The following is a 21710-nucleotide window of genomic DNA, read 5'->3' as shown; positions in this document are numbered from 1 at the left end:
AGAGTGTTTGCACACACATGTGCAGGTGTATGTGTTTGTAGTGTGTGTGATGTGATAGAGAGTTAGCCTTGATCTTGTTAGTGGTGATTGGGGTCTCTGTGAGACCTCACACACTGGGCTGTGGGTGTAATTGGCCCTGGCAGGCCGGCCTGTAACCATGTGGAGACTTAGGGAAGAGGAATAGGGAGGAGAGCAAGGGCCTTTGTTTGTGGCAGCCGCCACATGTCTGCCTGTGTGGCAGTGCCGTGCTCCCGGGTGTGGAGGCTTGGCTTTGGGGAGATGATTGTTATAGCACTGGCGTTGGCTTTAGAAATGCCTTTTTAATGGGAATGCATTTCACAGGCAAGAGCAGTGAGGTCTGGGAAACCAACAGCAGGGTACACAAGTTCAGCATGTGCTCGCGTCAGGATCTAGTCCATCAGTGGAAACAGCCTGCCATCTGCTGCTGAACACAAGTATGACAGGAGGCTTCTTGAACGCCTCTCCAGACTCTTCAGCTTTTAGATATTTGCCTTTCTGAGGTAAATATTTTGTAATAAAAATGACATTTTTGCACACAAAAAAGCTTTTAAAAAATTAAACGATAGCTTGTGAAATTGATTTAGACGCACATGCACCTTATACTGTCCATATGCACAGATCAATACTCTTTTAAAGTAAACGTGTATTTACCTATTCAGCCCATCTAACTCTTTTCCATTGTTTTAAAGTTATTGTCTGTTTCCCTACTAATTCTGCTTGTAAACAAGTATGATGCATATGTCGTCAGTAGTGTAGCTGTCATTGTAGAGTACCTTAATTAAAGATCCATTCAATACTAGACCATTTCCACTTACCTCAAGCACTTTCAACACTTTTGCTTAATGAACAAATGAATTATGCAGTAACATAAGCTAAGCCAACAAAAGGTATTTGCTGCCTAATGTGTTTGCCTAAATAGCAGTGAAGAGCAGGCCTACCTTTTAAGTGGATAAGGTACCACTGTTTGGCTTGGGGTAAGTGTCTCGTTTAATTTAATTCAATAATCCTGATAAATGAAATAAATCCCTTTTGGGACATCCATTCCTTGAGTAGTGAGATAATATAAAATGAGGTTCACAGAGAAAAAATGAGGACATTATGGTTGATTGAGCTTTTACAAAAAGCAGAAATATTAATACAGAGATATTCTTTATGTTTATAATTTTGCAATAATGAATGAAGCCATCCATGTGGAAAACAATCAGAGCTCAAAGTGGATGACAGTGATTGTGAGGCTTAGTGAAAGAATGCATTAGCATTTTCACACACTCCCAATGCAAATTGTTTCACTTAAACTTTTTAAATACCATTTTGTGTTCCGACTTAATTTTAATAAGTTTGCAGATAAGGAAGCATAAGCATGGACTTGAAAGGCAGATCGTGAGTCTCTGCAACACATTTATTCACCATTTGATTCGTGAGAGGAAACGGGAAAATTGAAAAGAATGAAAGAACGCGATCTTCTCTGAGAAATAATCAATTTTGTGCCGAACTGAGATTATTTAAATATAATAAGAAATATCCATATCAAACATTCATTTGAATTCGGTATAGATGCTTGTATAATTATATGCAATATTCCACACAAATTAAAACTTCCTGGAGGCTGGTGCTCCTTATATTGAAAATGTTTTACTTATTTATAGTTTTGTTTGGGCTCATATTTAATTAATACATATATTTTGTACTTTATATATTTCTTATAATAAATGACAGCAATAATAAGGTTTTTTAGCATAAAGCCAAACACATTATTGTCTTAAACATTTACTTACTTTAATAGAAATTAGGAATTTATATTTATTTGTGTGTTTACCTATATCTATAAATAACAGCATGCAGTCAAAGAAGACAGAACTTGTTTAAGAAATAACCTTTTGTAAGATTTTTAGAGGTATTCATTTTGGTAAGTTTGTGCTGTAATCTTAGAAAACCTGTCAATGATCTCACTCTCAAAAACGGGCGTACTGCACCTGCTCATTACCACAGTGAACTGTTTTTGCTCACCCCAAGTTCCCCCCAACACACACACACACACACACACAAAATCCTATCACTTGTTTCCGGCAACTGCGGCCTCTTGTAAGTCAAATTGATTGAGTTATCCTTGAACATCTGTTGTTCAGCCAAGCCTCAAAGGTAATCCCACTAATGGCCCTCTAAGCTATCCACATAAACACACACATAAATAAAAATGTTTTCTAAGAGATTTGGTCATTGACTCGCTGCTAATCAATTCTGCAGCTGCATCTGTTGATGAAGTTTTGGAAGTAGCCTACAGAGCAAGATATATGTAGCGATCAATGCCTGGCACTAGGCTGACAAAAGTGACAGTCACAGCTCCGCTGGGAGTCAACATTTACACACAGATGGAGCGGCCTTGTCGGATGTCTTGGCAAAACGCTGCGGGATATATGCACGTGCACACATACGCAGCACTGAAACAGTGACCAACAGAATGTTGCCCATAAATGACAGAAGAGGGAAAAATTATGGGCTCATTTGAAGCGCAGTCTTTAAAGTGAAGAACTGACATTTTATAATTTGAGCTACCAGGCTCTGGCACAGACTGATATGACTGCTCTTGGAAGAAAGACAGTTTTTCAACATTTTAGAGAAAAAAGGGAAAAAGGCTTTTGTACTTGCTGGCCATGTCCTTTTTTATACATTTTGTCACTGGCTTAAAAGAATCCTCTTTAACCATAAGATGCTCACACAATTTAACAAGGGTAAAAATAATGATAACCAAAACTTAGGAGACTTAATGCTACACAAGATCACGTGTAACACACCATCCTGCAAAATTTGTCCAAACTTCTTCCATCCAGTTAGGTCAAGGTAGCCTGTAGTTCTACTTTTAAACAAAGACAAAAACTGAAGAACAGAAAACATGTTCATATACAATGGCTGCTGGCTTCTCAACATGTTACTCATGGGTTGGGGGGGGGGGGGTTGTCTCAGAAAATTTCCAATACCTGTGCTTACAGCTAAAGAAATATCTGCATATGACAGACCAACTTGGCTTTTTTTTTTTTATCTCTCCTGCTGCCAAGCAATATTCATAAATTTAATTTCCAATCTGTTCTCCTTTTATTAGTTGTGTGTTATTAAATGAGATTGCTTCATCTTAATATAATATATTTCCAAGGCCTGTGAATGTGGCTAGGAGCTGATATTCAAATTCAATAACATGGCCTGTACTTAGAGCATGGCACTAATAAATGCCAATGTATGATGCATATGAAGACAGGCTCAGCGAGGAAGTGGTAGCGGGTGATAATAATCTTGTGAATGTCCTTCACAGGAGAGACATGCTTGTCTTCCACCCCTGTGCTCCACTGCTCATATACCTGTAGGAGCTCAGATGACCTACATATGGAGGATGAGTGTACTGCAGAGAGGAAAGGTGGCTGTTAATATTTCCCTGTGTTTTATTAACTAGACAGACAAATCCACTGTGTGTATACACTAGCTGTCAAACTTCACTCCAGAGAGAGAACAATGTAAATCAGGACTGTGCATCTGACTTTTAACCTTGCCACTGGACACTGAAGAAACAGGCCTGTTAGTTCAATCCGAAGACATCAGCAGTGTTGTTTTGGAGAGAGAGATAAACACATGGTACAGTAGTGGTACAGTTCGCAGCAGATTGGATTGGTCACAGGGTTTCACATATTGGCTTCTGTATGGTTAAAACTTGACGTCTCTCCATTTTCTTTCCTATTTTATCACTGGAACCTAACAACTGCTCTTGCAAAGGTTGCAGCTTAGGAAGCTTAGCCACAGCAGTGAGTGACCTTTACTTTTATTATGAATATTTCTATTTCATCATTATTATAGAATGAAATCTATGCATATGATCAGCACAATGGATTTCTTTTTCATTAGTTGTGTAAAATGCCAGTCAGTGAATAGAGGGGCAGCCAGGGCTGCCAGCCAGACTAGAACCCCCCCGCACATACTGGAGGGATCTGACAATTGGAATTAATATGCGTGGAGCTTTCCCTCCCCGTATGTTGGCTGAGGTTTTCCAGGCAACTTTATCAGGGGTAACATTATCAAGAGCTTTGCCGAGAGCTTCTTCATCATGCTCACATCCGAGCCTGCCCAACACTTGTCACTGTCAATCACAAGGTGATAATACACAGATGATTCTCTCATTTGGTTTAATAAAATCTCCAGGCTTATTTCAACTGCAGTCATTACAGCAAATAATTGCTGCATTGAGGTTTTAGCCAGGCCATAGCCTCAGGGATAAGGAAAGACTATTGCTATATGAAGGATTTGGTTGATGTTGTCTTTTTTTTTTCTTTTTTTTAACCTTTACTCCCCAGTCGTTCATATTTCTAAAATGAATATTACATTTGAATCTAGATTTGGCTTTCTTTATTCAAACTAACATTGTTATTACATATTATCTGGATGTGGAGTCATCTGTTTTCACTTTTTTTTATCTATGTGCTGTCAAGTCAGGTTTCACCAGGGACTGCCAATTGTAATTTTTAACTGTCATTTAAACTAAATTGTAGATCTGAATCAGCGGGCCTAAAATTCTCTAAAGATATGGACTGACAGAAGGGAACATATTTCATCTTAAATTTAAATTCTGGCTCCATCTAAAAGTGCACAGCTGGAAAATTCTGCTGAAACCACTATATACTATATAAATCTTTTAGACAGGAACAATCAGACAGAGAAATATCCCATTACATCACTGATCTACTTGGCAAATGTATATAAAGGGATCTGATGCCAATATGATGCTTCCTATTCAAATGCACACTCCAGATTTGCTGTATATCTCCTGGCAAACTTAGAATCTGTTTAAGTGCCTTCTCAAATAGATCATAAGGAAAAAAGTGAATGCTGCTGAGGGTATGCTATTTGACTCTGGCCATTTCAGCTAAACAAAAAATTTCAATATAAAAGCAAATCCAGCTCCAACAGGTCACATATTTAATTAGGTAATCCAATCTCCTCGTTTTAATTACATTCATTAGTATATTTGTTTGACCAAACAAGGTCACAATAATTGATTAGATAAAGAATCAATGGCAAAGACAAAAAACTCATTACAGGAGCAGTGGTGTGGATATTTGCACCCTTGTTGGGGTCACACAGTTTATCCCAATGTCAATGAAGGCAAAGCAGGCATAAACTTATTTGTTTTGAGGTGGTCTTTGATTTGTACATGCCAAAGTAGTGATTGTGACCTTGCCTTGTTGGCTGCCCCATAAAAAAGCAGTACACTAATTACTTTTGACAGTGAAGTGTACTTGGGACAATATACAATCAGATAACAATAACAGAGTCAATAATTTGTATTTACTCTGAAACTTGGACAATGTCATTTCTTCCAATTAGTGCAATCACCCATGCATTAAATTAGTTTTTCCCCCCTCTCACCCAGAAAAATAATTAGCGGTAATTATTAAGAAATCAATCAATCAAGAGAGTAAACTGTCAATGAAGCATGGTCAAAAGTTTAAAAAATGTGTGACACATGGCTTGGATCCATCTTGCCTCCAGGGGAATTTGTTATGCAGTACACCGAAAGGTTAAAGTAATGCAACAGCGCAGTGTGTATTTTGATGTTTATTTAAAATGCTAGATCCATGGATCCACTAATATTTATTTAATCTAAAAGTTCGCTTATTCAAAGTGAAAAATATGTTAAAACTTTAAATATCATACACAAAAAACAAATAGGTAGGGAGAAAATAATCATTAGAAAGTTGGCTATTAGGCGCACACACAAACATGTTTTTTTAAAAGAGCTGAACCTCTATCAGAGGTTCATTTAACCTCTTTAATATGGAAAATTATATATAAAGTAAAAATCTTGGGGATTTGTTCTTAAAAGTTTAAAATGGGAGTTGGAACATATACTCTTAAATAATAAAAGAAAAATAATCATACATAGTTTATTGCAGGAAAAATTCATATTAAAAAAAAGGTAAATCATTTCAAAATTCTGCAACATGTAACCCCTGAATAATCACTGCTTTACTGTTTCCACTGTATGTGATTCAAAAAGTGTTTAACGTCTAATAACCTGATTCCATCAGCATCTACTTTTTCTCACATAACAATAATATTAACAGTATATGAACAGACATACAGTACAAAGGTAAAATGTGGGCGGAATATGTAAAACATAACACTGAAGAAGAAGATAAATTGAAACATGGGGTGATAGAGGTTGACATTAGTCAGTAATTGTATATGTATTAGATAATGTTAGGCTATTTGCTGCTTCTTATTTTTCAACTGAATGAGAAAACTCATTGATGTCAGTTGAAAATATAACAGAGTTTGGCTTCCAATTGGTCCATTTCACCTTATTTATATGACACTTACCAAAAATGATGAGAAGACGGGTTGGAAAACAAATGTTTTCATCCACCGAGTTATTCACAAAATAAATTACAATGTCTCTATCATAAAAGTGCCTGTTTTACATGCTTTTTTTCTAAATAGAACATATATATATCTATCTATCTATATATATATATATATATATATATATATATATATGAATGATTATTTTATTATTTTTTTACTTAGAGTACAGAAATTATCATCCACATTACAGACAATGACTTTTAAGGTGTATTATTCGCAAATGTTTAAATTAAACTTTAAACATTAAACATCAAACATTTTCTTCACATTGCAGTATTTGTCTTTTTTGAATTCAAGTCACCATAAATAGAAGACTGTAATATTTGTGCTGGTGGAACTGCTCTCTTCTGGGGGTTTTCGGATGTCATTATTCTCTAGATTTTTTATTTTTTTTAGATTTATTTATTTGTGGATTTATTTTTTATTATTATTATTTCAAACATCCAAGTCCCCATTGAAGTCGAGGCCTGTGTGTTAAAGGGCACGCTGTCTATCACGTGACGAAGTCACCAGCAAATCACCTGCTAAGATTTGTTTCCTTATGAACCAATAAGGACGCGTTGTACAGCAGCAAAACGCCCTTCATTTGTTAGATTGATCTCCGGTTTCTGTGTTTGTCAAATTATTTAGCTAACCTACGTTAGCCAGCTAGCTGGAATGGTAACCAAAGGAATGGTGAGCAGCTGTGCACTTTCCTTCGAAAATTAAGGTGGGACACGCCTTAACATTTATTAATATTTAAAGGGACGTTTATACAGTTCAAGCAAATACGGTGAGTTTAATTAATAAGCTCTCTTAAGTGCAAGATCCACAGTTAAAAGACTGGTTTTGTTAGCAACGTCAAATGTAACCTTAAACCTAAAGCTGACGTTAGGTAAGTCAAGTAAAACAAATGAGACGGTGTAAATCTGGTAAAATTAACTCGTCGTATGCTTTGACAACTTATGTTGCCAAAATTCCAGCTGTCAAGTAGAAATATGTTACGTTCAGCTGCAACACCCTGGTCCATAACATTTGCTAACGTAGCACTGTAATCTCAGATTGTGGTGAATGACACGATAGCTCATGCTTGTACCAGAAATAACGAGACTTTAACAATACATCTGGTTAAAATCAGAACATTAGTTTAAAATTTGTTACGGCTCCGACAAACAACGTTAGACACACAAGCTTTAAAACGTCTTCAATGAAACAGCTAGGTTAGCACGAAGCTAAACTAGCCGAAACAACCCGTCCTAGTGTTAACTTTGTGGTTGCAAGTAGCTATGCTAGCTAAATTTGCATGGGATGCTTGATTAGTATTATTGTTATTATTATTTTATTTTTTTTTGAGATACGTGTTTAGGTTGTGTGTGTTTGATTTCAACTATAGCATTTATTTCCTGTTTCCACCAAGCCAGCGAATGGCCCGGAGACTACTTGTCGTGGGACCTTCATAAAAAGAGGGACATCAGTCTGAACCTCTGAACGAGTGATGAACTTAAACCCCTTCTGGAGCATGTCTACCAATACAAGTCGTAAGGTAAACGTTGTGGAGGTTTTTTGTTTGTTTGTTTGTTTGTTTTTAAGCTGTAAACATACTGTAAACATTGCCATTCCCATTCGGTATTTTTTGTGGAAAAAATGGCAAACTTGATATTGATACAACACTTTAGTGTACAGAAGCTCGCCCTTAGGTGCCTTTCAGATAAGTACAAGCCTGTGGAAACCTCTCTCTAAAATGTGCTGCACATGATAGTCATGAGCTTTGCAAAGGAGATTTTTGATGACTTAACAGTGCAGTAAGTTTTGTTTGTTTGTTTTAACTAAAATCTTCACATATAAAATGTTTTGACTGCCTATTAAAACTGGAGTATAGTAGAGCTTACTATGGGTTACAAAGGTTGTATTTCTGCTGATTGCACTTCCTAAGATTAAAAAATAAATAAATAAAATCTGTACTAGTCTGCCAAAACTTGATTTCGATAGTCCTAATAATTTAACATTTGAGGGGACAAACATCAAACTGAGAAAATGTATAGCTTTGTCTTTTCTCAGCCTTGATTCCCGCACCTGTTCCCACTTGGATTCATATTGTTAATCTTGTTAACAAATCTTGTTAAACTGGAAAACTTTCATACTCGACCTAAGGGTGTGGTTTTTCCACTCATTTTGGGGGAAATATGCTTATATTGTGTGAAGTTTAACTATAACCATATGATTTTAAAACTACATTATAACAAAGTCTCCACTCTTTCTGTGTTGTGGTGTTTGGTGAAGTTTGCTACTGCTTGACTAAATTTCCACCAGCACCCACAGTGGTGGGGAGGGGATTTAGGAGGGACGAAAACGGTGTGAGTGACCTTGTTTGTACATTTTAACACATTCTACAGTCAAGGGTTGTTGTTTGTTTTTTTTTTTTTTTGTTTGTTTTTTTTTTTGTTTTTGTTTTTTAGTGATCATGCAGCCTAAATTTGGTGTGTTAGCAATATTTATTGCAAGCATTTCTTGCACTGTTTCTTATGGCTTCCTGATGTATCCTGCCATTCAAAACAGGATTCTTCTGTTTTGTGTTCAGAGTGCACTGTGACACTTTACCGCAACTCCTCCTGTCATCCTTGCGTCATCAGTAAGATGGAGTTACAGCTAGGCATGAAAACGCTTGCTCTTGTCTAGACATGGCTCCCTGATGCGCTACAAACCAGATGGGCAGTGTAACTTGAGAGGTCACTCACAGCACATGGTCACTACCCTGTGCCATCGGATTACTCCTTAGGTCTACCGTTTGAGCATTTATATACACTATCTAAATTTGACTCAGGGGGTTCCTTCTGATTTTTTTTTTTTTTCCCCCCCTCCCACATAGCATGGGCTTTAATGTTTGATGTGTTAAGATCCCTGTCATGTTTTCAATCCTGAACAGCAGAGATCTGACAATGAGGAACAAAGCGGGCATGGGGAGCAGAGGGCCAGTCCAGCCCGGATGCCCTTTGGCAGAAAGCAGCTTCCGCCGATTCCTAAGAATGCAGCCCCTATTACCAAGCCTTCCCCAATGGGTACTCCAATCCAGTCTGCCAATGGCACGCATGCCTCTTATGGCCCTTTTTACTTGGAGTACTCTCTGCTGGCTGAGTTGTACGTATTGGTCCAGTATCAGAATTTAAATTTCAGTTTGTTGTTAATTTCTTGGCATGCTCCAATATGCTGGTAGCCCTTGTTTTTAAAATACCCACTGTATACATTTTGTATTAAACTAGTTTCACAGTATCACTTAAATTGTTTTTATTTGGTTTCCCTTCTGATTTTTCTTGTGACCTGCAGCACATTAGTGATAAAGCAGAAGCTCCCTGGAATTTATGTCCAGCCATCCTACAAGTCTGCACTAAGTAAGGATTCCACTTTTAAAAGTTCATGCAATTAATCACTTTTTATATATCAGGGGAAAGACAAAAAAAAGTGATAAGTGATTCTAAAATGGCATCTCTCACTGTCTAGTGTGGTTTGGTGTCATATTCATCAGACATGGCTTGTACCAGGATGGTGTCTTCAAGTTCACTGTGTATATTCCAGACAATTATCCAGATGGGGAGTGTCCTGTAAGTATTAAAAAAAATTTCTTGTTTGATATTTTGCCCCTTACCAAAAAGTGAGATTGCATGATTTAGCTAAAAAGAGTAAACATTGGAAAATGCAAGATGTATGTCATTATAATTAAGAAGTAGCAGCATAAATGATGTATACATAAACTGTCATAAAATATGGTTTAAGAAAAAATGGTGCAAACAATTTGTTTCAGAAATTAGTATTTGACATACCAGTCTTCCATCCACTTGTTGACCCTGTGTCTGGAGAGCTTGATGTCAGAAGAGCTTTTACCAAATGGAGGTAGGTTTATCATTTTTCTGCTTATGTACTTTGCTTTGTTACTTTTCTTGAATTATATTTTGAAGTGGAAGAAATTGGGAGGAGGTTGGAAAAACTTGAGCAACTAAATGAATCACCAAGCTCAGTGTGGGCTGCTGCTGTAGGCTTTAAGGTTCAACAGAGGTGCTCTTTTGCATACCTTGGTTGTAACAAATAATTATTTGAGTAACTGTTACTTTTCTATCACCTGGAAGGAAACTGGCCGCCTCTGGCTTCTGGTGCCTACAAGGCATTTTCAGCAGAGAACTGCCACTTGCTGATGTTTTCTATTTTTAGACTGTGTTTTAAACCCAGTAGATCAGCATTTTCTTAAATAAACAGACTAGTTTGTCTGGTGCCCACACCCATGCTACCACCCAGTCATTCAAAGTCATTTAAATCACTTTTCTTTCCCATTCTTATGTTTGGTTTGAAATTCAGCACGTCACCAGGTTTACATGCCTGACTGATTTACTGTCATGCGATTGCCTGAGATATTTGCTGTAACATACAGTTGAACAGGTGTAAAATATGAGAGAGAGAGAGATATGCACCAGGAAACGTGATTCTGAAAAGTAACACAAATCCAAAAACTGTATGCCATGACTAGCTGTGCTTCTCGACGTTATCAAAAACTGAACTACGCACAAGGCAGTAAAAACAAGTTTATTATGCTATTTGTTAACAGAGGAAAACTCATCTGTTCCTGAAGCAGAGTTAACTTACAAATTACCTTCTTGCTAGCAAGTTTTCTTCAACAAACTTAGTATTTCTCTCTGCTGCACTGGAATCATCTTAGTGACACCAACTAATTCATAAAGTAATATTATATGGGCTTTATGCTGCAATATAAAGCACCTTGGGGCGACAGTAATTTTATTTTTTATTTTTTTGGCTCTCTATATACGATATGTAACTGAATTAAAATAAATCAAACATTTACTGACTTCATCCACGTGTGTGTGTGTGTGTGTGTGTGTGTGTGTGTGTGTGTGTGTGTGTGTGTGTGTGTGTGTGTAGACGGAATCACAACCACATCTGGCAAGTCCTGATGTATGCACGTACAGTTTTTTACAAGATTAACACCACAGAACCACTCAACCCAGAGGCTGCTGTACTGTGAGTTTAACATTCTTGGTTTTTGCCTTTTTTTTTTTTTTCCCTTAATGGAACTTGTTGTGTGTGTATATTTTATTTTTCCTCTGAAAATGTTTAAAAAAAAAAAAAAAATCTTGTTAGTCATTTATAAAAAAAACATAATTAAAATCTCGACTAAGAAACTGGTCTTTTAGCACTCGGTGCAAAGTGATGTTTCTAGCTAAATAAGTTTGACACTTGCTGTTGTTTTTTTTTTTTTTTTGTTTTTTTTTTTGTTGTTTTTTTTTTTCCCCCCCCAGCTACGAGAAGGATGTGCAGTTGTTCAAAAGCAAAGTGGTAGATAGTGTGAAACTATGCAACAGTCATCTTTTTGATCAGCCAAAGATCGATGATCCCTACGCAATAAGGTTGGTCAACTGTCCATTTCACATTCTAGTGCTGACCACAATAAGGAAAAAAAGTGTGTGTGTTTGTTAAAACTCTAAAGAGGGAAAAAAATTATCTTGTGTTCAATTCTCCACTTTGATCCATTGGTTTCAGTTTTTCCCCATGGAACCCAGCTGTACATGAAGAAGCAAAAGAGAGGATGTTCACATACAAGGTAAGTTTTGCTAAATTAAAACTTTGCACTTTCGAAGCAGGAGAGAGTTTAATCTGTATATTTTATCTGGTGATTCTTGTTATGCAGCTTTTAATTTGTTATTGTTGCCCTAGAGACGACCTGAGGATCACCACAAGGCATCTCAGGCATCGGGTTTGTCTTGGGTAAAGCCTGGCTCGACACAGCCCTTCAGCAAAGAAGACAATCCTCCCCAGAGCTGAACCTGCAATGTCAAGATAGTGGCCACTAGAGGGAGTCAGAAGCATCAGATTCCATGCCACAGGCTTGCATCAGCCATCTGTGTGAAAGTGGAACCTTGGTAGTTGGCAACTTTATATTAGCTCTTCACATTTATTGCTTGGCTTTAAAAGCTTTTTTAGGCCTCAAAGAGTTTTAGAAAAAAGGAAACCAAGTTTGTATCATATTTAAATCAACAATGACAAATGGATGCGTCAACATCCTTTAGGGTAAGATGCAATCAAAGTACATTCTCATTTTCGTTTTCTTATCCATTCACATATTTAGTTATGTTATGACATACAGCTGCAAAAGGCTGTGGAAGATGTGAGTGAAATTATTTTCATTCTTATTGTAAGTACAGTGGATTGCATGATCAATACCACTTGTTCAATTTGGCTCAGGACTGTTTATTTGTAAGACTCGGAATGTTTAATCACAGCTGTGTCGGTGAAAAAAACCCTGTCACATCCTCCTCTATTACCAAGTTAGGTTGACATTTGCTTTATATTTGTGTTTTATTGGACAATGAGTTATTTTTTTATTTCCACTGTGTAAACGGTTGTCTTACTTTGCTCCTAATATTTATGTAAAGCAGAGTTGGCAAATATGGTTTTAAATAAGATTCTAAGTAAGTAAGCTTATGTATTTTGCCAGATTTGAAATAATTTTGAATGTTTTATATATCTCATTGGTTATTAAAGGTTTGATGTGTAAATAATGGATTCTATGCTGAGGTTTAAGAGACATCTGCATTGGTGCTCTGTAAGAGAATGTTGTTTTTTTTTTTTGTTTGTTTTTTGTAGATAATTGTAAATTACTCCCAAATAAATGACGTTACTCTAGAATTACAGAAGTCTGGAAGACAAACGCCTTTATTTTGATAAAGTTTAGTTATTTAGGACACTCTGAACAGCGAAATATGATGGTAATAAACTGGGGTGCTTCATATTCTTTAGTTACAGGCCAGTGTCAGTTCAAACTTGAAGTCTTCAAGCAGAGGAATTTGGCTTGATTGCTGTATTTGGGAAATACTATAGGAAAATAGATTTAAAATCAGTATAAATTCCATAAAGAAATGAGCACAGCAGGTATGTTGGCCAAAGTTGTTTGAGCTGCTGTAAGAGGGAAAGTTGTAACAATAATTGTAATTTACATGATGTCATTTGGGCTCTTCAGAAGTTCAGATGTGTTGATGCGTGAACCATTTGTTCTTCACTGCTTAGGTTTGAAATTGAAATGGTATTCTTTGAAATCAATAAAAGGATTTTTAAAAGCTATGTATGTTTATGTATTTTTTTTCAAGTGTTTGTTTTGAACTAATGAAAACCTGATTACAAGAAACGTATTTCAAACGTAATTACTCAATACAGTTACTGATACAAAGTGGCGATTTGTGTTACACTAGAAATGATTCTATCAAAGAAAACTACGTTCAAATTTGAAGTTACTTATTTTAGCGAAGTATTTCCCTCTGGCAACAGATGGCGTTATGTACCCACAGCTGAAAGCATCTCCGGCTTCTGTCACGTTCGCACTGAGGACAGACTAGGGTACATGTGCGAATATAAAACCTCTCCGGATTGGCTCCGGTTTAGACGCGGCCATCTTATGCACTCTGTCAACACAGCAACTTTACAAACGATGACATGATTTAATCAGCAACGCCCTGGCGCCACCGTCCTCAAAGTAGTCACAGTTGGTGAACCGGTTTTTAATTTAACATGAAAATTAGTGATTTTGGCAAATTGTCAGCGGTCCAATCACAGAGAGGGTTACTAATATGCAAATGCGGCGTTATCACAGTCACGTCAGCAGCAGCAGCAGAGCCGCTGTGCCGTGGTCGCCAGCAGGAGTACAACTAACAACACAGTAACAACTTCGCTAATACCACTCTGTCTTCATTGGCGTCTGGAGCTGCGCTTTGTGGTTCTTTCAGGTAAGAAACTGCGCTAATTTCGTTGACTTTTCTGAGACGCGTTTGGACTTGTGGGCTTCTGTTTCATACAGTCAAGTAGCTGTCAAATTTCGGACAGTGAGTCAATGAGGGTCGCCTCAGCTGTCTGATGACACACCGCCTAGCTGGCTGTGTATCTTCCCTGTAGAAGCAAGGGTGTTCAGGAGCCAAAAACTTGTTTGTTTTCTTTGAATTCGCATCGAAAGCAGCAAATATCATCGTACTTTTTCAGAGTTTGACGCCTACATGTAAATGCGCGTGTCTCCAAAGTACTCCTTGGTGGGTTCTTCTTGGTCATGGTGGTCCTGAACTGACAGCGACCAGCCGGGCTCAAAGCAGCATGGCACTTGAATGTGGACGCCGATGTACTTAACAGTGCCAATACTTCGACAGGTTATTTGAAATGAAAACGAAAGTCAGGCGAGGATAAACTAGTTGGCTGTTATCACGGTCACAATCATTGACGACCTCTCCATCCATCTCCGGCCCCCTCCCCCTCCCTATCTTCTTCTGTGAGCAGCGTCACGACACCTTTTGAATCCTTAGGTTATACGGTTCGAGTGCACGTGCGCACCTCGACAAACAGTTTTATATCTAAAACTCAAATGTTCCACGTGCGTTCATTTTCTTTCCGCTCGCCGAGCAGTTGCGCTTAAAGTAGCGCAACACATTGCCGCCTCGTCGGCTTATCAACCACCGCGCTCGCAGAGGCTGTAGCCATTTCTGAGGGAAGATGAAGAGGATGATATTAACTCAAGAGGTGAGCTCGGTGTCTTACTTAAACATGGTCGCTTAAGGGCTTTGAAAACACCACAGAGGTATCGCCATGTTGCCAACTGAGACACTTTACCAATAACAACCTTGGAAGTTTCCTAAAAGTGGACTGAAAAGCGTTCGTATACGCGCTTAGCTTTTGCTTCAACTTTCAATTAAATTGATATTGTTTCAATTTTGTTAGTTTTACACGGACATCTTCCCAAATTTCAGGGGCAGTTTATAAACACAGTTCATGTTGATATTAGGCATGAGTTGCACGTGCCTGGATGGTGCTCACAACGTCACAATTATGAAGGAAACAGCTGGAAAGCATCAGAGGGGAGAGGGGACTGGTCTATGCCTCGGAGCTAGATGGGTGGCGTTTGAAGGTTAGCAGTTGCTTGGTTTAGCTATAGGGAACCTGCATATAGATAGGGATCTACAGAAACTTAAAACTGACAAGTAATTACATGGCAGTCACATGATTTCCCAATAAACATAATGATCACTAGAGAAAGCACTGGAGAGAGTCTTGAGCTTGAAGAACAGCCCAATGTGAAAACAGGAATTGCTTCATGCCTGTGTGAATTGACTTTTGCAGGGACCTGGTGGTTAGTGGGGAGAGTGGTAATGTGCATGACAATGAGTCTTAAAAGGAAATGTAGTGATAGTACAGTAAAGTAGATTTCCTTTCTCTGTATGTTTAATTTAAGATTTAAATATTGCTTTCGAAATGCAAAGCAGTGGCATGAGGTGGTGAGAATGTTATGAATTGTTTGTTAATATATGAGATTACACATTACTCAGGTTTGATGTTAGTAACGTTATAAAGTCACTATAAAACTCGTAATGTAGCTAGTGGAACTGTTTAACTCTGAGAGTTCATGTAGACATTTCTGTTGCTATGGGCCAAGCAGGCCACCTATGCTGGGTCACCTTAAGGTGAACTTAACTTGCATACAGAGAAGTTGGCTGTTAGAATCACTTAGTCAAAAGGATTTTTTAGGTGGGTTTTTCTTATAGCCATCACAAAACTGCAGCAGCAGCTGGGTAACTGCCAGTTAAACAAGAAAAATCAAACTTATGACTTTATCTTTTTTAGGAATCATTTTTTAGTTTATTAGCTTGTGCACATTGCTCTGTTGTTGTTGTTTTTTGTATAATATTATCCATATTAGGCTGGTGTCTCTGATAACAAATCACACAGTCAGTAGTTGAGAGCACCATAATTTTTTTTATGCTGGTAGAATGTTATGTTAAACCATTTACTAGGATGGCTATTATTTTAAATATATGCTGTGATAAAGAAAAAGATGCCAGACAAAAATATGGGACAAATGTCTGTGTTCATTTGTGTGCCTGTGTGCATGTTAAGTCAGCATAATAACTGACCTCGGTAGGCTTCTGTCATCTTCCGCTGGTCTGTGGTTGCAGAACACGCACATGCGCATGCTTAAAGGGCCTCCTTTGCCTCTGTCCTTAGCTGTTGAAATTCTATCAGCTGTCTGCACCTCCCACACATTCTGCAGTAGCAGGGCAGGCAGCTTCATTGGTTGTGAAGGTAGGGGGTTGAGGCGCGTTTGTGCGTATGTGTGTATTTGAAAAGGGTGGGGGTACAGGAAGAGGCACCTGCTGGTGGCTGGCGGTTGGTTTGCACCAGCTGCTTTGCTGCACACATGAAAGGCAATGCTGACAGATAACTGACAGTACCAAGTTTCTCCAGAACCATGACATAGCCTTCACTTGGATAAGTGCTTTTATATGTCAGATTGATAGAGTCATGCAGTTTTACTGCTCTCAAAGAATGCATCATTGATGATGAAGTGGATGACAAAGTTCAATATGGTGGACAAAAATATACTTGATAAACTGTTGTGTCATCTTTTAACTGGAAATTATTTGTGCGTGTGTTTAAAGGTTGATCATGCTAATAAGTAACTTTTTTTTTTACCAAATGAAATCTGACGTAGGACATAGATTACTTTATCATCTGATATAAGTATTATAATTTATATTTTTTCTCTTCATTTTAGGGCATGAAAACTATATAGTCGGCATGCTGTAGCTCTAAAGAGAGGCATTTGGGGACCAGTTTGGATCCATTGGTGTTCCAGAGGTTCCAGTCATCCTCCAGCCTCCACCATGGACTTCTTTAATGACCCTAGCCTCTTTGGTGGAGGTTTGGAAGGGCTGGATGACGATGGCTTCGCTTCAGCACCATCACTTGTGGATGAGCTAAATCTTACTGCTGACTTTGAACCGCTCCAAGTGGAGCCTCTTGGCCCTGGGAAGCATCAAGACATGATGCCACCAGCTTCTACCCAACAAGCTATGCCTAGTTACAGCCAGTCAATGGGTCATTACATTGACATTAAGGCCAATGTGGCTCAGGTATTTTCTGGTTCTCAGGGCATAAGTGAAGGCATGATTACAGAGCAACATGGCTCATACCATAATGCTCCCATGAGTCAAGTTCCTCAATCCAATGGGCTCTTCTGTAACAGTGGCAGTCCGATGTGGGGTAACCAAGACCAGAATGGGAACATGTACCAGGCCTTACCTCAACAGCAGCTTTGTCATCAACAGCAACAACTACAAAGCCAGCAACTTCATGGCAGACATCAAACACAGCACCATCCCTGTTATCAGCAAGAGGAGCAGCAGCACAGAATGCGACAGCAGCAGCTGCAACAACAGCAAAGTCATCAGCAACAGCTGTTAAACCAGCACCAACAAATTAACACACAGACTGTGTCCCTGCAGCAGCAGCATCACAATTTCCCGTTTCACCAGGGAGGCCAGTCCAGCAGCCAACAGCAAATTCACCACACTCAGCAGCAGGTTCAGCGCCAACTAACTGTGAGAGAGCAGCAGTTCCACTCAAGAGCTCTTCCAAGTAAGCATTATTTGGAAAGTCAGAATGCTTCTATGACTGCAACTTGCTTGCAAACACAGCCACAGCAAGGTAACTACCAGTTGGTCAGGGAATGTCAAGCTTTCCCTGGAACAGGACTGGAAGAATCTAACCTGTCCTTTCCCATGCACTCATCATCTATGGTTCATTCCCTGCCCACATGCTCTGTCAGTTCTGCCAGAGCTTATCAACCAACTCAGTACCCTACTTATCCTGGGGAGCCAGAATTACCCAGTCTCAATGAGCAATCTTTGTCCTCAGCCTCGGTGTCTAGGCCCAGCAACACCACTGCACCACTCACTTCTACAATACCCGAACTTACAGGGACACCATGCCAGTTTCCATCAACTGCACATTTGAGTCAGCAGCACACTAGGACCCCAATTAGCCAGGCAGAGGAATGTCCTTTCCGTGCTATACGTTGCTCCAGAGAAACCCAGGGAAACTGCAAGTCATCTGAGCTGTTTGGTGAATCTATGCGATCCTACCCCAACATTACCACCCACCTGCCTTCTGAGCAGCCTCAGAGTTGTAGGGTTATCAACACTAATGGATACCAAGCTTTGGGAGACAGCCTTTTACCATCAGCAGCTCATGATGAAGACTTGGATGGCCTGGAGCCTCCTGACCTCCTGCCTGACCTATTGCCCCAGCTTGAGCATGTTTTTAAGCAAGAGGACAAATCTAACTGTGGCTGGACTGATACTACTCAGGAGATGGGAATTGAGTACAGGAAACCATCACCCATTGAATACAGTGAAGATAAGGTAACACATTTCATCCTTTTTGTTCCTAAAGCATTTGTTTAAAGGCACTGCACTGATCTTTATATATAACCATACACCTCATACTTAACACCCATTTCTAAGTTATAGTCAGTGACAAGAATGAAAATGAATAAGCTGAATGAAATGAAACAGTGATGTGTTGAATTTCACAATTTTAAATATTTTTTTTCTTTAATAATGGAGAAATATTTTCTTCTTTCCATATTATGGCACAAAATTCGGCCACTCATATAATGCTTAGCTATCTCAGGTAGAACATGTGCTTGCCTAGTAGAAAACCTGCAATCAGCAGTGGAAAGGGGAAGGTGTATCTTGGGCAGTCTGAAAGCTATCTGAAAATGATAATGGTCAGTCCAACCTGGCCTGTCTGTCTGGCCAGTGCACTGACAGCAGCTCAGGCCTGATTAGGCTAAGAGTGGCAGGAGAGTCTTCAGGACTTAGCTGTAAGCATACTTAGGGCTATATCAAGATGTGGGTCAGGGCAAGCCAGAAGCACTTGCACACTGCCTCGCTGGAGTGTGGGGGAGGTTGCACGCTGTTGTGGTAGCTGCTACAGTTTCTGTGTGTGTCTGTGCGTGAGTGCGTGTGCACGTGTGAGAGAGTGAGCGGTAGGAAAAGAGCACGGTGAAGGAGAGTGGTTAGCACTTCAGAGCGGGGGAGGGGGTTTGAGAGATGGAGAGGGCAGCAGCTCATGGAAAAAGGAGAGCTTAGGAAAGAAAGGGAGGGAAAGAGACAGAGAGGAAGAGCATGACAGAGAGAAGAGAAGCGGAGGGGGAGGTTGGGTGAATGCATTAGCTGGCTGTAACAGGCTTCAGGCGGTTCCTGGACCTCAGATGGCTTGTAACTTAGCAGCATCCATGCACTACCATCGCCCATGAGTGACACATGACCACCAGCTAAAGTCACAGACCTTTCATCATGCTCTGCACACTTTATGTGCATATGTAGATAGAAACATATTTTTGTGTTCTCTTTTGAGAACATTTGTGTTAGATTTCAGAATTTTTGTTACTAAAACAATGAAAATTATTTTTTTAAGGCACGCTTTATATATAGGCACTTTTTTAAAACCATAAAAGCACTTGTGTTTCCTATGGCCCTCTACTGACAAAACATCTCATAACCACTAACCGTACAGAAGTGTTGTTTGGCAATATTGTACCAACCTTACCTTTGTCTGTATCTGCACTTACCCTAGTGTAGTAAACACTTATATTACTACAGTTTTACAGTATGTGTTTGAGTGACTCATTTAAATCTCTGTAAACAGGGACCTCTTACTAGCAGCAGGTCCATTATGTCTCCCCAATTTTAAAAGCAAATATATGCCCCAGAGCCAAAACAAAACTTGTGTTTTGAGTAGCTCATCTATACCCCAGCATTCAGCAGGTGATAACAAAACTGGTGCTGCGCCTAAACCAGAGCTCATCCACACAGGCCATTTGCTCATCTGCAAAGGTCCTTGATTGAAATGGGGCCATGAACCACAGCCATATGAACAAGCCTCTCCCTGTCTGTGTCAACATCCAGCCCTGTGTTGATGCTTACAGGCTGACTGTGCTATTCATGTGCACTGATGTGTGAAGAGCCTGCTGATAGTGTGTTTGCTGAACAGGCAAGGCATCAGGGGATAGCGGCCCACTCTTCACTCCCCCACAGTGAATGTGGCTAATTAGGATTTCCAATGTTTGTAATGGTCAGCTACAGATGTAATGACTCGCCAGGGTTAAGATTTAAGACTTATCACAGGTTTCAATATTCTGAACTTTTACATAATTAAATATTTAGAAAATGTCAAAGTTCGGTTGAAATAAATTTTAAAATAAACAAGAGACCTTCTTGCAATGGAACCAAATCAGATATCATGTCTGTCAGCATACTGACATTAAATCAGTGAGATAGCTTTGGTTATCTTTCGCTTAGTGGAAGGGCAGCCCATGATCTCAGCTGTCATAGGGCAAAAGGCTGGGTACACCCTACCTGGTAGCAATTTCTGCATTATTACATAAGCAAAGGTTGAACCACACCCATTTTGGTTTTTGCTACATATCTGTTAAGTTTCTGGACTTGGTTTTGCTAGACTGTAGTGTTGACAAAAATCAGTCCTCAAACATAAACGGTTGCCAGATGTACTCAAGACAACATTGGAATAGCTCCTGCTATTCCAAAAGCAATAGTACCACATTTTGTTACAGTGACAGAAAATTATACCACAGCAGTATTTCAGCTACTACTAGATATGTGTAGAACTCTTGCTTTATTTCCATGAATCAATTTGGCAACATGTATTCCATGCTAGTGGGCTGATTCTCATGATTCCCATTTCTTTGGTCATTTGGTAATTATTTAGTTTGTTCCTTAAACATGGGTAAACTAAAAAGTACCTTTCTTCTGGTCATTTCATCTCTACACTAAGTTGCAAATTTGAGTAAATAATCAATTAGATCATACTACATTATTATTTATTTTTTTAGGCGTGGGAAAATTCTGAGGGTTCATCTCTAATTCTCAGCATCTTGATCCAGTAGTAAAAGCAATAATGAAACTAGAGCTAGTGATGACTGGGGATTTTACAGTACTAGAAATTTAGTAGTTGGTACCAATACCAATAGAACTAAATGATTCACAATGCCAAATTCAGTTGTACTTAAACACAAAGTCCTTTGTTTGCTTGGGGGTGGCTGGAGCCTATCTCAGCTACCATAGGGTGAGAGGCAGAGTACACCCTGGTCAGGTTGTACACAGAGAAACAGAGAACCATTCACACTCATAGTCAGACCTATCCGCAATTAACTTAACCCAACTAATTGCATGTCTTTGGACTGTGAGAGGAACCCTGAGAGAACCCATACAAGCACAGGGGAGAACATGCAAACTGTGTGGTCCTTTACGCTGTGAGGCAGCAGTGCTAACCACTAGGGGTGGGTTTTGATAATCGATTTATCGATTAAAATCGATTCTGGCTTGGATAAAGTGATATCGATTCATTAAAATCCTGAATCGATTTTGTAATATAAATTTATTTCGCCCGAAAAGCCAGAATTTCAGGTT

General features: G+C 39.0%; 2 protein-coding genes across 10 annotated transcripts in view; both read left to right on the top strand.

Moving 5' to 3' along the window:
* The first annotated feature begins 7014 nt into the window (after positions 1 to 7014).
* Positions 7015 to 13524, top strand: LOC120721411 (akt interacting protein). 7 transcript variants are annotated; one of them, XM_040011718.1, is made up of 10 exons: positions 7015 to 7135; positions 7823 to 7948; positions 9329 to 9540; positions 9727 to 9791; positions 9901 to 10001; positions 10202 to 10290; positions 11329 to 11427; positions 11706 to 11813; positions 11947 to 12007; positions 12121 to 13524. In XM_040011718.1, exons 2-10 carry the CDS (start codon positions 7901 to 7903, stop codon positions 12226 to 12228), a joined length of 891 nt encoding a protein of 296 aa, XP_039867652.1. In that variant the 5' UTR covers positions 7015 to 7135; positions 7823 to 7900; the 3' UTR covers positions 12229 to 13524. The 7 variants fall into 7 exon arrangements, with proteins under 7 accessions (XP_039867652.1, XP_039867651.1, XP_039867657.1 ...); XM_040011717.1 differs by having other exon boundaries at positions 7026 to 7198; positions 7827 to 7948; XM_040011723.1 differs by having other exon boundaries at positions 7026 to 7198; positions 9332 to 9540.
* Positions 13525 to 13898: 374 nt separating this feature from the next.
* chd9 (chromodomain helicase DNA binding protein 9) overlaps positions 13899 to 21710 on the top strand; it is a 70237-nt gene continuing 62425 nt past the window's right edge. The window contains exons 1-2 of one of the 3 annotated variants that reach the window (XM_040011706.1): positions 13899 to 14183; positions 16991 to 18638. In XM_040011706.1, the coding sequence (XP_039867640.1) occupies positions 17100 to 18638 (1539 nt within the window). In that variant the 5' untranslated portion in view covers positions 13899 to 14183; positions 16991 to 17099. Of the gene's footprint in view, positions 14184 to 14232; positions 14962 to 16990; positions 18639 to 21710 lie in introns of those variants that run through there. The other 2 variants (XM_040011704.1, XM_040011705.1) reach the window with 2 other exon arrangements.

This window comes from Simochromis diagramma, unplaced genomic scaffold, assembly GCF_900408965.1.
Source record: "Simochromis diagramma unplaced genomic scaffold, fSimDia1.1 OVJJ01000603.1, whole genome shotgun sequence".
Classification (NCBI taxonomy): Eukaryota; Metazoa; Chordata; class Actinopteri; order Cichliformes; family Cichlidae; genus Simochromis; species Simochromis diagramma.
Note: the sequence above shows the minus strand (reverse complement) of the source record. Positions and strands in the feature narration are given on the sequence as shown.

Excerpts from the sequence above, each read along its gene's own strand:
- LOC120721411 (XM_040011718.1), top strand. The coding sequence starts at position 7,901 with ATGAACTTAAACCCCTTCTGGAGCATGTCTACCAATACAAGTCGTAAG. Across the intron at positions 7,949-9,328 it reads CTACCAATACAAGTCGTAAG|CAGAGATCTGACAATGAGGA; the intron begins GTAAACGTTGTG and ends AATCCTGAACAG. Across the intron at positions 11,428-11,705 it reads AACCCAGAGGCTGCTGTACT|CTACGAGAAGGATGTGCAGT; the intron begins GTGAGTTTAACA and ends TTCCCCCCCCAG.